At 39.0% G+C, this 15,692-nt stretch overlaps 1 protein-coding gene across 2 annotated transcripts in view; it reads right to left on the reverse strand.

The window, feature by feature from the left end:
* The window catches only part of ZNF277 (zinc finger protein 277), a 54,839-nt gene that overhangs the window by 28,307 nt on the left and 10,840 nt on the right, over nucleotides 1-15,692 (reverse strand). For both annotated transcript variants that reach the window (XM_040595827.1, XM_040595828.1), the window contains 2 exons: nucleotides 4,149-4,347; nucleotides 940-1,028 (listed from right to left, as the gene is read on the reverse strand). In XM_040595827.1, the coding sequence (XP_040451761.1) occupies nucleotides 940-1,028; nucleotides 4,149-4,347 (288 nt within the window). The remainder of the gene's footprint in view (nucleotides 1-939; nucleotides 1,029-4,148; nucleotides 4,348-15,692) is intronic.

The raw sequence follows: 15,692 nt of genomic DNA on the forward strand, positions 1-15,692 counted from the left end.
ACTATTATGATATTTGGACTGATTTTCATGTTTTATAGAACTATTTTTCTTAAAATTAGTTTGAATAATTAAACCAATTTATTTTCATCCATTTTATACCCAGTTTCCACCTTCCATTCATCTCTGACACCAGCAGCATGCATCTCTTCCTCTCTGTAAAGCTCTCCATGGAGAATTAAAGATGTAGGAAAGCCCTAATGTTCTTTTATCTGCTTTCAGGTAAACTCTATTTCCCTGTTAGAAAAGGGGAAGCCAAAGAAATGAATCAGCCACTTCTGAGAAAAACACCTCCTTCGCACAGTCATCACTGTCCTTACGATGGAATGCCCCACTGTGCCAACACACCAGAACTGTGAAGTATGGTATGGCCTTTGGGCTTGTGCTGGAGCCCAGAAAGCAGCAGTCTTGGAGCCCAGAAAGTGGCAGTCTTTGTACCCCGGCTGTGAACATATTGTCTCCTAATACTCTCGGGACAGTAAGCACTGTGGCAGGGGAAAGGAAGGATGATTGTGGCCGTGATGAAGAGTTAGTGGCATCAGCAGGGGTGGTGGACAGAGTGAAGTCAGAAAAGACAAGTCACTGGAAATGTTTCTCCACATTTCTGGGAGAACTGTCACCAATTATTTACGCAGGGGGTACCAAAGCCTCCCCAGCCATGATGTAAGCAGCACTGCTTCTTAGGCCTCGATTTGCAACCGGCCCCAGTTGGGCAGTGCATTTAAGCATGTATTGAGCTCATCCTCACGCAGCACAGTGCTGAAGCACATATTGCGATCCTTGGAAAAGGTAAGTTTGAATATGTGGTTAAGAGTTAAAACATCACTTCTGTGGTTTTCTGACCTGTGTCAGATTACTTCACACTTGGCTGATCAAAGCAGCAGTATATGCCAAATTGTCATATGATCTGGCCAACAGAGAGTAAGCAAGCAGCATACTTACCTAATGGAGCTTCTGAGTTTGTTCTTATCACACTACAGAAGTCTGTGATGGGCTGTTCTGCAAACCTCCTCTTCCAGTATAAGATGTACCTTTGAAAATAAGGGAGACATGATTAGTAAAAAAGGAAACATTGAAAAAACTTTAATAAATAGTTGATCAGCTCTTGTATTTTCCATCTTCTAAATTCCAAAGTGCTTTGTGGATTTTTTTAAATTCCTGTCTCTCTTTTTCCTTCCTTTAATTTAATTTTCAAATTCATTAAATTCATTCAACTTCCATTAAAACTGGGTTTAACTATCCTGTCAGACATAAATGCCATTCAGATGCATCTTTACTGAGAAGATATACTACAGAATACTCTCAAATTCCCAAAATATTGTGCTCTGTGTTCTACAAAATGCAGGCAGGAATCTGAAACCTGGTAAAAACATCAACTTGTCAAAAGTGAGGTTCTGGCAGGTCTCCTGTGGAGTTACAGTGAAAGCTGTAGCTTGGCAGACAACCAGAAAGAGAGAAAAATGAGGTCCCCAAACACCTGGGGGTGGGGTAATAGACAGCATAAGGAAAGACCTAACTAAATTGAAGGTTTAACCCATCAACTAGAGTTGTTTAAAAACATTCTTCTGCTATCATTGTTTGTATTACAGCACCATCAACAGATCCCAACTGAGATTAGGTTTCTACTGAACTAAAAGCTACTGTCTAACCAAGAAGATATCATCACCTTCAATTATACGATGGATTAAGGATTCAAGCAATCCTTGTGCTAATTATTCAGAATCTTACTAAAAAAAAAATAATCTGAAAATGCTTAAGTGCGCACATATTTATACTTATGTCTCATGTGCATGATATGAATTATGCAAGAGTCAATAAGATAAAGGCTAACTGTTCAATGACAGCTTCCTATTGACATGCTAGCATACTAGGAAACGAATCATAAAAAAATCAGATATCATTACTATGAGGACATTTCTAAATAGTTGTAGCTTTTAATACCTGTGCCATCTGAAAGTGTACTTGCCACAGCTATCACATCCCACAGTGGTTCGCATTTGCTTCTATTTGCCATCTAACTCAATAGATAAGGACTTCAGCTGCAGCACGTACTTGTTTCTGCTAAGTCTGACATGGAGAGGATTAACCTCCAGTACAGCAGACAGCTAAGCACAGTGAAGCCAGCATGCATGGCTGAAGCTCATTCAGAAGCATCATTATATGTCAGAAACAGGCAAGCATTTTGTTGTCCCCTGCCTACTCCACTGTTGATAATGCACAATAAAACAGTCTTGCTGCTACATAGAACAGCAAGTCTTCCAGAATAAGCCATCCTTGATCTTTAAGGACATGAATGTGCAAATGAAGGGATTTCAAGACGTCATTTAGTCTATCCCCTGCACTGAAATTAATGAACATCATTCAGACAAACTCACCTAACCATAATCATCTGTGCTGTGAAGCTTACTGTTAAGGGATTTCATATCATAAGACTGAACCCAAATAATCAACGATCATATAAAGCAAATGCCTTGTCACACTTCCAGGGAGACAGAATAAGTGATTAGCGTCTATGAGTGATCATGTCCAGTCATGCAATGGAAACTTATTCCCCTTGTCTGTTCCCCTTGCCCTAATGCCAGCTTATCTTTATTCTTCGAAGATTATTAAAAAAAAAAAAAAAAAGTAAAAAAAGTTTTCCATTAGCATTGCTCTCCTCTGGATTCTCCACTTGTAGTTCCGTCAAGAAATGTATTCCTAAGACTGATTGTAACTCACTGCTAAGTATAAAAAAAAAAATACTGTTTTTATAGTTATTTTCCACACTTCAGTTTAACACAGATTATACTTCCTTTTTCTGTATAGTATTAGATCATTCTACGTATAGCATAGTACTAGACTGTTTCACTGGTATTCAGTACAGCAAATAAGAGAAGGCACACTTCAGAGTAGCAACTCCATTTCACATCCTGGGGCCACATTCTATAAGATTTGGCTATCTTCCAACTGCATTAGCAGCAAAAAGAATCTAAATGCGCATTTTCTCAAAAAGGTGATTTTAAAATACATTTCTATTAACACAGAATAATCCTCTGAGCACTCTTAAACTAGTGGTCCATGACTGAGCAGCTCCAATCCTTTTATTTATCTGAAGAAGCTAGCATTATCTCCAAAGAACATTGCATTCTTGTACTGCCTGCTTTCAGCATAAAACCAAACTAAAACAAGTATCAGTTTTCAATTTTAAGCAATGTTAAGCTCATACATCTGAATAAGGATTTATATGACTTACATTTCTTTTCCTTAATTTCATCTTAATATTTCATCTTTCTTTGGCATCTTGATAGACAGAAGTTATTGACTTTGGCACAGAAGACCTACTAGAAAACTTTTTAGTTGAGAAATTATCCAGCTAACATTTAAACACCGTAACAGAACTATCTATAAACTGGCAGGTACCATCTAATCTACCACCTGGCCCATACATTGCTGCGTGTGAAAGCAAAATGCCAAGCAAGTGCCTTGTCCCTGAAGTTACAAGCCAGCTGGGACCATGCCAGCTACTGGAGGAAGTTAAGAGAGAGAAAGCCAAATGTGTCCCTGCTGAGATGATCAATGACACAGCTGGAGGAGTCACAGTTGTATGTAGATCACAGTGCTGTAAAGTATAGTCAAGGGTTAAATGTGATTTCTATGGGGAAATACTGGCGTCCTTAAAATAGGGCAAATGAATTTCATTCCAGAATGTAAAAGATCCTGTACTGAGCAACTTCTGCATACAATACACAGCTTTAGGACATTGTACAGTGGTAGAAATAGCCTTGTCCTATATGAATAAAACCCCAGATTAGAAGAGTTAATTGTTTAGAATGTGCTTTACGAAATAAACAGCTTTCTGTTTGTACACAACTTCTTGATTAGTGACAGGACCTGAAAAGTCCCTAGGATATGTCAAAGAATGTCTAACACAGGAATTGCCCTGTATTCCAATATCAAGTCTCCTGGTCCCAGGAACATCTAGGGGTTGGACAGTAGAAGGGGTAAAAGAAAACAGCCTTACAATCCTGCAACAAAAACTCATTGAAAAAGTAATAAAAATCCTCCCACAACATCCTACCGCTTTTTAAAGTACTTTAAAATGATGACCTCTAGTTTTCTGAAGGTTTCTATCTGCACACACACACACTCATTGTAAACAATATAACCCTTACCTTCTAAAATCTGCAACCAGTTTCACATCTGCTATGACAAGTTTGTGTTCAATGATCATGTGCTTCAGGAGCTGTTTTTGTTCTGCTAAGAGATAGCATTCTTTGCAGAAAATACAAGGCACATACGGAGAGCCTTCTACAGCAGCAACACCACCTGGACTTTCTGGCAGAGACAGAGGCTCCAAAATACACTCCGTATCTAAAACAAATAAAAAAATTAATTAATTTTGACTAAGTGAATAAATCTACATTACTTGGAGGAGTACTTTTAGGCAGTACATGCAAAACCTGTTTTGCTGGGTCCCAGTTTTGTTGCATGGATCACTCCAACACAGTGCTTGGAAGTGAGATGACTGCATTATTTTCAAGAAGGACAGTGGGAGGTTAGCACAGGACAGTTCTCAAGTATCTGAGCCAACTGAAACTCCCAGCTGACATGAAGTCAAACAGACACAAGAGCTCTGCTTATTACCAAAGGAAGTTTTATGATGAGACACCTACTTTTCTTCCTCTCACTACCTAGTCTACCTGCCGGTATGAATGAAGCTACTCTCTTTGCCACATTCTTCGTACTGTCAGGAAGACTTTAGACTGTATAGCACAAACTGTTTTGTATGTTGATTTCTCCTAATTATACTTTTATTTATTGCACAATACTTCTATAATTTTCTGATTGACTCTTGAATGTCTGTACGCGTTTCTCGACTTTTTTTTCCTCATGAGTATCTCATTTACTGTTCTGTGACAAAGGAAAAGACTCTTCTTGATAAAGATTACTGCCACATCGAAGCTTGTGCCCACTGAAACACCTTCTTACTGCACAGATGTTGAGGAGGGGCGCGATGTAAAAGGGTCAATGGCCTGTGTTTGCACTATACTGCACCAATCAAACAGGTTGCTCAAACGGCAGAAGCACACACTGGTGAGTCAATGGCTTATGTTCTCCAGGTTCGCTGCTATTTGTAGTTCAAGAAGTGGGTGGATTGCACAGTACTGCAGTAGTATTGCAAACAAGCAGACTGACCCAGGGTATATGTGTGTAGCAGTGTAAATTTGTAAGGCTCTTCCACCGGTATAAATTAGTTTAATTTATTAAGAAACACTGTGTGATCAACAGATTTCAACAGCTGACCTCCCTAGCCTAACCAAATTCCAGTTGTCCAGAAATAATCCACGGGGTTCATTTCCCAAACAAATCATACCTCAGTCCTTGCTAAGAGTTTATCTTTGAAGCAAATGCCAATTTCAGTATGTATCTTTGATTTTAGCTACATCAGTTTTGGACAGCAAAAGGAGAGTAAAAGCACGCAGGAAAAGCTCCCCAATTATTTCCCACGCTTTGAGGATGAAAACTGAAAAAAAACCCCATCACGGGTCTCCTTGACTCTTGCGGTATGAAATTAACTTGTGCAGAAGGAGAATAAACTGTATGGATTCCTGCAGCAACATGATGCCTCTTGTAGAAAAATGAAATTTCACAAAATCCTAGAATGGTTGAGGTTGGAAGGGACCTCTGCAGGCTCTCTGGTCCAATCCTCCTGCTCAAGCGGGGCCACCTAGAGCCAGTTGCTCAGGACCATGTCCAGATGGCTTTTGAGTATCTCCAAGGATGGAGACTCCACCTCCCTGGGCAACCTGTGCCAGTGCTCAGCCAGCCTCCCAGTGAAATTGTGTTTCCTGATGTTCAGAGGGAACCGCCTGGGTTCTAAAGAACTAAGAAAAAGGCCTTCTCCAAGTCTATTATTTTGTCATGCAGGAATTTTAAAATGGGTATGTTTAAAGGAACTTTAATAAACAATATTTACCAGATACAAGAATCAATGTATGACAACTTTCACCCTACAAAATTCATGTGTATGTATCATACATTGGCAACCACACTAAATCTGATAACCTGGTAACTTGTCCACATGGAAAATTTGATAAATAATTTAAAAAAAAACCCATAGCCGTTTAGCTTTTTTCCCCCTAGGAAAATAAGCTAATGGAACAGTGCTCCCCCCACCCCTGACTTTAAAAAGAACCAAAGAAGTGTTACAGTTACAGAGATGGACCTGGGAAGCTCCTAAAAGTTCTGTGAAAAATTTCCATTCAGGTAAAGGAAGAGGCACGGAGAGGGAAATGAGATTGCCATCCATTGCACATGTTCAGCAGTGGCCGGCGAGCCAGCGTGGAAATGTGGTGCTCCAGAGCAGCCACAGCATGTACTGATGGCTGCCTGATGGGGTTGCTCCAGGGAACTGTCAGTAAGCTGGAGCTACCGGGAGCCACAAGTGAGAAGGGGTATAAAATCACAGGAAACACAGCTTCATCATTTCCATGCTGCTCCTGGAACAATGTATCTGCCATGTACAACTGTTGAGGCTTCTACTTAGGATGTCTGAAAAATAAAACTTCCTGGAAAGTCAGTGACTTGGCTGAAGACTGATGGCTGGGTTACACTGAATTCAGTTTATACCATAAAAAGCAGCACAGAGAGATGGCAGCAGGCAGAGCATGGCATTACCTGGAGCAATACAACTGCTGTTGACAATCTAACATTTTTCCTGTTGTAATTTTACCTGAGCTTCAGCCCATTCCCTTTCCCTAGACATTTCTTTATCAAACTGGCATTGTACAAGTTGTTCCTTTTTTTCCTACTTTAAGAATAGCAGCTGCTGCACTAAGTGCTAGAGCAGTCCTCATGATAGGGTCAGCTCTCCCAAGTAAAACTGCTGTTACCTGCAAGAATCTAGCTTTGTGTATTCTTACAGTCAGTATTAGTTTTTAGGCTAAAGAATAATTAAAACATGTTTACTGAGAAAAGTAGAGCAACTTAATTTCCTTTGCAATTGCTGACTCTCACTGATGCCAGGAGAACTAAGAAGATACTCTGTCAGCCAGTTCAGCTGTGCCCAGTAAGCAGCTACACTGCTTTTTGTTCATTTTCAGTTTAGGTCTCTTGCAATGACCTATTTAAACATTTAGAAGTCCAAATAAACACGTGCCTATCATCTGCTTCAACAAACCAACTTTCAAGATAGGTGTGTATGGCAGGAACTGCTACTCAACATACACAAGGAGCTGATAAGAGTTATTTAGCATGAGTGCTCAGGAACAGCAACTGTTTGGGTTGGAAGAACAGAGCTGTTAATCTTTAATTGCAGTGGTGAGGAGCTGAAAGGAATAAACTGGGGTGAAGTTTTTTTTTTGCTGCCCAAAGAGAGTAGCTAATACTAAAAGAGAATAAACTATAGACTACTGGACCAGTGTGGCAACTGCAGAGGCTTATGCAATTTATTTCAAAGGCACTTAAAGGAGGAGGTGAGGGGAAAAAAGAATTCATGAAAATATCTTTGTATTCATCTGCTGCAAAAAACACTGCACAAGAGAATAAATGCACAGAGCTGAACAAAGATGCACAGCCTTTAGCACAGCACTTAATGGACTAACACATAGCACAAGCCTCAAATGGTACAAATAAAGCTAAGCATATTATTGAAATCTCTGCAAAACCAGCTAATTTTGATTCTGTATATGGAGCAGAGTGGCCACAGGTACTGAAGAAAAGCTGTTAACTGAAGCACAGCTAAGGGCTAACATGGAAATAAAAAACCCTCAAGATAAACTTCTCAGACTCCACCAGGACTCCCACATTCACACACACTGGAAAATCAGGGGAAGGCAGTGAACTTTTCCCTTAAAATATACTGCTACAAGAATGACTTCACAGGGTCAGATTAAACATCCCTCTAGTGCGAGTGCCCTGGGTGACAATGGCAAGAAGCAATTACCTGGGGAAGTGTCTAAAAATAGGGCAAACAAATAGGAGTCACACAAATAGCATAGTCTTCTAGAAATCTGAGGGCTGAGAGTTTTAAGTCACAGGCTATACAAGTACCTCAGTTTAACAGCATTTTATGTTGGTTTTTGTGTTTTGGTTTGGGTTGGTTTTTTTCCCTCTCCATGGATTTTTTTCTACACTGTTTGAAACTGTTGGTCTTTTAACACCTACAAAAACCTGCAGCAACATTTCATGTTCTCCTAATGGTCCTTCATTCCTTGTTGTCCTTGTTCAGCTCTTGGCTACTTCTGCACTACCTTTCTTCATGTGCTGGGGTGAGGGGTTACTTCAAAATGCTCGAGTGGAAGAAGATGGATTTCTAAATGAGCACAGTTTTTTCTCAATCTCTTCTTTATTTCTTTTTTATTCCTAGCATTTGCTTGCTTTTAGGATCATTGAATTAACCACTGAATTATCTTCAAAGTCTCAGAGAAGCTGTGAATCAGGTGTTAATGTACAAGACAGTGGACATATTGTGTTCACTCCCATCTGTGTTTCTCTGCATTTATTAACACTGAATAGCACTTTTTTTTTTTGTCCAGTTCACTCAAATACCATGATATTCTTCTGTAATGCTTCATTTGGCCCTCAAGCTTACCACTTGTGAGAAAAAAAAAGTCTATTAACAGCAAAATTTATCAGCTTCCTATTTGTGTCTGTGGTGAACAGTACAGGACCTAGCTCCCTATGAGAAGAGCCTTATAAAATCCATCCATTAAATTTCTGCCAAATCATCCTGTCACCACTGAATTTTCCTCCTCTGCCTAATGGAAAAACAGCATGACTGTTACGCAAACAGATATTCCAAAGTCTTCACAGAAAGCCCACCGAACTTAGGAACTAAGAAAATCCCTCTCTCATTCACAGAATTGACAGTTCACACCATGTTGTCCAACCTTTAACAGGACAGCTAAAATTGTGGTCTTTTACAGCTAATTCAGAGCTAGAAAATGTAGAATAGTAGAAAGAAAAGACTAGAGGAATATATTCTTTGACAGCAAAGACTAAGAAATACACCCAGCTCTTCAGAGGAAAATAAAATGAATCCTTTGAAGACATCTGACAATGAGATGGTATAGAAAATGATTTGGATTACACAAATTACTTTTGAAACTAGAATGAGCACTATTTTTCTTTATATGCACCCATAGGATACCTAATGCAATGCAGTCCTGGTCCCTGCACAGGAATTCTATACACTGTTACAACAGTGATAGAAAGAAAATGAAATAAAAGGCTGCCTATTACAGTAATTATACGGCTTTATTTTAACTGTTGTTATAATATAGACTAGTTAATCTTCACAGCTAATGAAGCAACAGGGTCAAAATGCATTAATTTTCCTTACTGGAACATTTTTAGTTGAAAACACAATTGTTCTCAACTCAAAACTAATGTTAGTTTGCACATTAAGTAAACATTAACACCCACACAGTTCTCATACAGAGTACAGCAGTACAGGCAATGTACTCTACCTGCACAATCACACATGGAACTACCACAGAGCAATATGCTGTGTAATTTTATGGCCAATTCAATAGATGTGTGAAAATGAAGGTAAGATTCAGCATTTAAAGATGAATTGTGAAAGGCAAAGTTCTCAGAGATGGTTTAGCCAGCATAACAGCTTGCTGCCACCAGAAAGAGAAGGTATGTCTTGTTATCCTGTCTTTCTCCACCTTACCCTACCACTGCAAACTATCTGCTATTGCCCTTGTGCTTGTGCTGGCTCCTAGGCTGGGCAAATCCTTTGAGGAGTCGATTCAACTCTAACCAGACAGAACTACTCACTTCCCTTCTTTTTGCTCAATAATGTTGAAAATGCTCACTGAAGAGTCCACCACATACAAGAGCAAACTAAAAAGTGCATGGCGAGAAGCAGCAAGATGTAACAGGACCTTCCTCTTATCTCAACTTCCTCCTCTCTTCTCAGCTTAACAGCTTCAGCTGCCTTTACCATAAGCATGCCTTAACAAAGTGTGCAACATTCCTTCAAAAGCATTACACACAAAGGAAAAGAAAACACTTAAGATTTTATCACTGTGCTTCCTAACAAGAACACCCAGCATGGACTTCAGTTTGCAAAACCTATTATTGCCAGCGTAGGCATATGTAACATACTAAATGCATTAAGAGCTGTCGTGCTCAGTTCTTCTTGGTTGCACATCTAACTGTGCTCTGACTAGATCTGGGGACACACTGAACGCTGCTGCATAAATTACATTCTCTACCTGGAAAGTGGAGGTACTGGGGTTCAGATCAATAACTTCACTGTTAGAGCTCCTAACTCACATGGCTTGGCCCTGGGGTACAACCTGCAGCTGTGACTCAAGCACCAGACTTTTGGGGGAGGCAAACCCCCCCAGCAGGCAACTAGGGAGCCGAGGGAGGAACTCCCTCAATTAGTTTGCAGGGAATGATGAGGAGAGGGGCACTCGCATCCTTCTTTTTGAAGCTTTGCCCCCAGGTGAAAAGTAATGAGAGTCACAAGACTAGAACAAAAAGGAGATACAAGTCCAAAGACAAGGGTTTTTAACAAGGAAATAAGAACTCTAACTAATTTTAAAAAGATTTAGCATAAGATGAGGAATATTCTGAAAATTCAAAACTGTACATAGTCTGAGAAATGAAATGAGGAATTCATACAAATCAGGTTAAGACACATTTTTACAGGTTTCATGTAATTTTTTGCAGTTTATGGCACAACAACAAAGCTTCAGGTTGAAAAGTGTATTATGTAAATATAGACATGCAGAGTACATAAGCTCACTATTGGTAACACAAGGATAATGACACAAAATAAGAACATCTGCTGGAATGTTAAGTGTCTTTCTAATTAAGTCCAGTAGTTGAATGAATCAATTCATTACCAACAAGTCTGGTTTATTATCTCATTAATACAGCTGGTTAATATTATGAGGAGATTAGCACAGGAACTTGAAATGATCCTAAACCAAAAACGAACTCTACAAAGATATGCAGGCAAATAAGGGAGCCCAAACAACGAGTAAAAGACGGAGGTTTTCAGACATGTAAAGAACAAAGGGGAGAAAGAATGACAGGAAAACAAAAGACACCTAGCAAACCTGGCACTCCACACTAACAGCGTAACAGATGCTCACTGGAAAACAGGCTGAGCACCCTCCCCCAAGCTCACACTGATGGCAAAACCATTTAGTTATCAAAATGACCAGACCCCCAGCTATTGTAACATTAGGGAAACAAGCTGGATTCCTACAGGTAATTCTGCACAAAACAGTGCTGTGTTTAAAATTAGTTGGGAAATGAGTAGTTTTAAAGCTTTGTCTAGTATTCAAGGTTTTTTGAGCTATAACGAAAATGAGTATTGAGAAGCACTGGCTTGACACTTGAAATACACACATGACAGCTTCCAGTTTTGCAGCCTTGGCACTGCAGCATCTATTCGTTGGCACAGCAGCATTCCCTAATTTGTGGTCATATTCTTGGAAGAGATTTTATACTGATTACAGGATTTTTCCTTTGTTTTCTACAGTATAAAAGATGGATGACTAATGACTTGCCAAATAAACAGTATTCAAAAACAAAACTCAGAATAACAGAAATAAAACACGCTGTCATCATTCTCACCAATACTACATGCAAATATGTTCCTCAGTGAAAGAAGAATCAATGTACATTACCATTTCCTGCCTCTATATATTAAAGCGCTGAAGTACTTCCATTAAGTTGAATTGAGTCTGAGTTCATGAGGAATTATTTAGCTATTACTTCTGCTTGTTAACACGCTAAGACTGATATTTAGTTAAAATGTCCATGTGCTTTAGGAGACAACATATCCTCTAACTGCCCCCAAGATCAGTCAGTCTCAACCCTGCCCGGTTTTTCATTGAATGCAAATGGGCACTTCAAAAGAGTAGTTAATCCTACAGCTAAACCTTGTCAGTTTTACTGAAACCATACATATTCTGTAGCATCCACTGTCTGGAATATGAGAATTTTACTCCAGTCAAATGACAGCTTTAAGAAAAGCTGTGAGTTACCAAATCCTAATATCTCAGGACACAGTTTCTATAGAGCAGGTGTCTGCTGGGAGCTGGAACTAACAGAAATACAACTGTGCTTAATAGCCATATTTAACAGGGCTGCTCTGTCGGGGAGCTTAGGATGTTGCAGTTTCATTAGCATTAACAAGTGTTGCTATGGGTACCGGTGCACAGGCATCAGAATACAAGTGAATAGAAGGAGTGGGAAAGTGATTAATAAAAATATGAAGTGTTGGAATTTTAATAAAACAAAACCAATGTGCTTGCCAATAAGATCATGTTTAACTAATAGACTACATTATTGCCCAGTTCACCAGCAGATACATGCCGCTGCTTGTCGTCTTTCTGCTTAAGCCCAGACAATCCCCTGCATCAATAAAAATAAAGACTAGAGCAAAGCCACTGCTCTCACATTGAGAGGGACACACATGCACACACAGGAATTAAAGTGACCCTAATAAACATTCATAACAATATTTAAGTGCTGATGTTAATATGCAATTTATAAATATTTAACATACTACAGCCAGGTTCTGTGCAAGCTCAGAGCCACATAACACCTCATTCCCATGTAAACGGCATGGAACTGCATTAGTGTAACTAAATGCAGGCTTTGATATCTTGGTCACAAACATGAAACTATTTATTTATTTCAGAATGAAATTTCGAATAATTTTATTACATTCTTCAGAGCTACTCTGATTTTTAACGACTGTTGTTAAGCAAAATTAGGACCACTTCTGTTTACAGAATACCTGAAGGGTGAAAGTAGTACTGCAGGAGCATCTGTGTTATACTCAAAATACAAACCCAGTTCCTACTCTTAGCCAAACTAGGAAAACATGCCTTGCCCTAATTACTAAACAAATGTATGTTTACCCCCCTTTTTCCTCACCTTCCCCGTCCAACAGTTCGAATTAAAAAATGCACAACAACAGTAATCGCCACAAGTGACCACCCATGTGACGATTAATAGCAGAACTTCTGCTTTGCAGTTTCACTGCACAGTGAAGGCTGTAGTTTGGACTCACAGCAGGTATTTGCTTGATTTTAGCAACATCTTTGAAATATCTGTCAAGTCCTAACACATCCACTCTCATCCACTTTTGCCAGTCAATAAATTCTTAGTGATTCCTTTGGAGGTGCCGTAGGACTTACTTGTGTGGCCTCCCTCAGCTACGGGTGCTGCTGTGGGCTTGCAGGACAGAACACGCCTATTCCATATGAGCTGCACTGTGACTGGCATGCAGTTTTTCATTACTCTCATGGCCAAAACATGTTCTCAAGTTTCAGCCTGCCAGTCTCCCACACCTCTGCTATAGCTTCCCTTCTAACCCCACTCTGCCTGCTCCTGCAGGATGCCCTTACCAGAGTCTTCCTCCTCTGAACACCTTCAGCACTCAAATCTCCTCAAGGGTGTGACAGGAATCAGGAAACCAAGGTCAGTTTAATTCCTTTACACAATTTTCCATAAAACTTAATTCTCTGTTTCCTGCCCACTACCCAAAACCTCTGCAGCACAGAGGTGGCACGCGTATGAGTTACATCACCAGCCATCAGTCTCCCTTCACGCCTCAGCTCCCTCCTTCCAAGAACACTTGTTTACCTTAACCTTTGCCACACAAGCTCACCAAAGCTTTTCCTTTCCTGAATTCTGGCTTTGGATGAAGTTTTCCTTGCAATCTCCATGGTCAGTTCTACAAACATTTACCTGTGCAAACATTTTACTTACGTGAACAATCTTAATCAGTTTGGCAGGCTATTTGACTTGTTACTCACCTCAGTGTATTTTCAAGATGAGAACTGTTGATCATAAATATGTGAAGGCTGTCTTAAAGAACATCCATAAAGATCTAAACCCCTTCTTTTGTTGTTTTGTTTTTGTTTTGTTTTTTGTTTGTTTTGGGTTTTGGTTTTTTTGTTTGTTTTTTAATAGAAAACCAAAAAAGCAAATCAAGAAGACTCTGAAGTGGTACTCAATACTCAGTGGCCTTCCCTGACATTTTCTCTGTAATTAAATGGTTGATTTTAAAAATTGATATTTATGAATTACCTAGGCTTGTATGAATTTTTATACTGATATCTAGAATAATAGAACACTTCAACAAAAGGATATTTTTGAAGTAAATAATATCAAACTTTCCTTGTTCAATGTGATTATGTGACATGGTAGGCATGGAGAGCCGAGATCCATGTTATATACTAAAATCAGGGATTAAGAAGCAATGATTAAACCTTACTCTATTATCTGGAAAGATTAACAAGATAATTATGTAACCAGAAACTCAGAATGTTTAGTTGCAGAGAAGAGGAAGAAAATACCCAGCACAAGAATTTGAAATGGAAGGACAAAAGTTATCATCTAGGTTCTTCTTTTGTACATATCATCCAAATCTAATTAATTACAATTAGTAGCTTTTCTGTGTTTTATCTTGCTATTTAATAGAAAAGCATATCAAAGGCATCTTAATAAAGCATAAACAATGGTGCTTTAAACTTCAAGTATAAAGACTACATTTCTGCTATTTTCACATGAAAACTACTTAGGAAAAAAAAAAAAGGATAATTTCATGCCAAGCTGATCAGGACTATAATTTTAAAACTTTTAAAAACATGTACTGGAAGGCATCACAAGTAAACGTGGATGTGAATTTAGGACTTGTGTATGCTACCACTGTTCTGCTGACTCCTCCGTAAGCGTTAGCAAGCTGGCAATAGGCACATCTTAGTTTCCATTCACTGTGATTGTGACCTTAGCTCTTCCACAAAGGAGGGGTCTTAAGAGTGTGTTTAATACTGATAGTAAAAATTCTTCATTGCTAAAATTTATCTTTGCAGTGCCTTTAACAACTACTGTACTAAGCCTAGTAACTTTTACACCAACATTGCTACATAAAATATGTTAATTGGTTTACTTCTTGTTGTCATTATTTAGTAGAGATCACTAATTCTTCATTACAAGGATTTCCCTTATCTTTTCTCTTGTCACCTGTCCTATTCCTCTAACAGGATTTAATTCCCAAGCAGGTTCATCCTGCTGATGTTAAAAGGATTGCCTAGTGGTCTTTTTAAATGATTGCTTTAGCTACATTCTCTAGCTAAAGGAAAGGCGGTGTGATTCTCATTTAAAAACTTAAAGCCTGCTTTAGCCATTCCTATGATACACCCCCATGTCATTATGACAGGAATTTTTACCATGCTCCTGACTAAAATGTTTGCATCACAGGGTTTATAACTCTTTTCCAGTGCTAGACATTCTTTGAAAAAAGCAACGATTTGAGAAAAACAATGGAAAATAGTGTGAAATTTTCATTTAAAATGTCACTTTAATTTTTTTCAAACTCACATAAATTAGAATTAACTTCAAAGCGCACCCTGAGAGGTTCCATTTCTGAGATTCTGATGTCTGTGGGTTTCATACCGACAGTACAGGCTGCAATCTGCTGCAGGTATTCTGACACTCAGAAAGCCTTCGAGGCTGAATTGTTTAACCAAATTTTGTTTGTTAACTGTGGTGTTAGAAGCTCCATGGTCTGTGGCTGCTTTCTCAGTGAACTGGAGCTTTTCCAGATGAAAAGTAGCAAAATAAGTTGTTTCTACTTTTAGAATCAAAACTCCATAAATTGGTATTCAAGCTGGAAAAAACAATGGCTGAAAAGAAAAGTTCATTATAGCATGCAGTGATGCGGATCAACA

The sequence above is a fragment of the Falco naumanni genome, chromosome 5 (assembly GCF_017639655.2).
Source record: "Falco naumanni isolate bFalNau1 chromosome 5, bFalNau1.pat, whole genome shotgun sequence".
Taxonomy (NCBI): Eukaryota; Metazoa; Chordata; class Aves; order Falconiformes; family Falconidae; genus Falco; species Falco naumanni.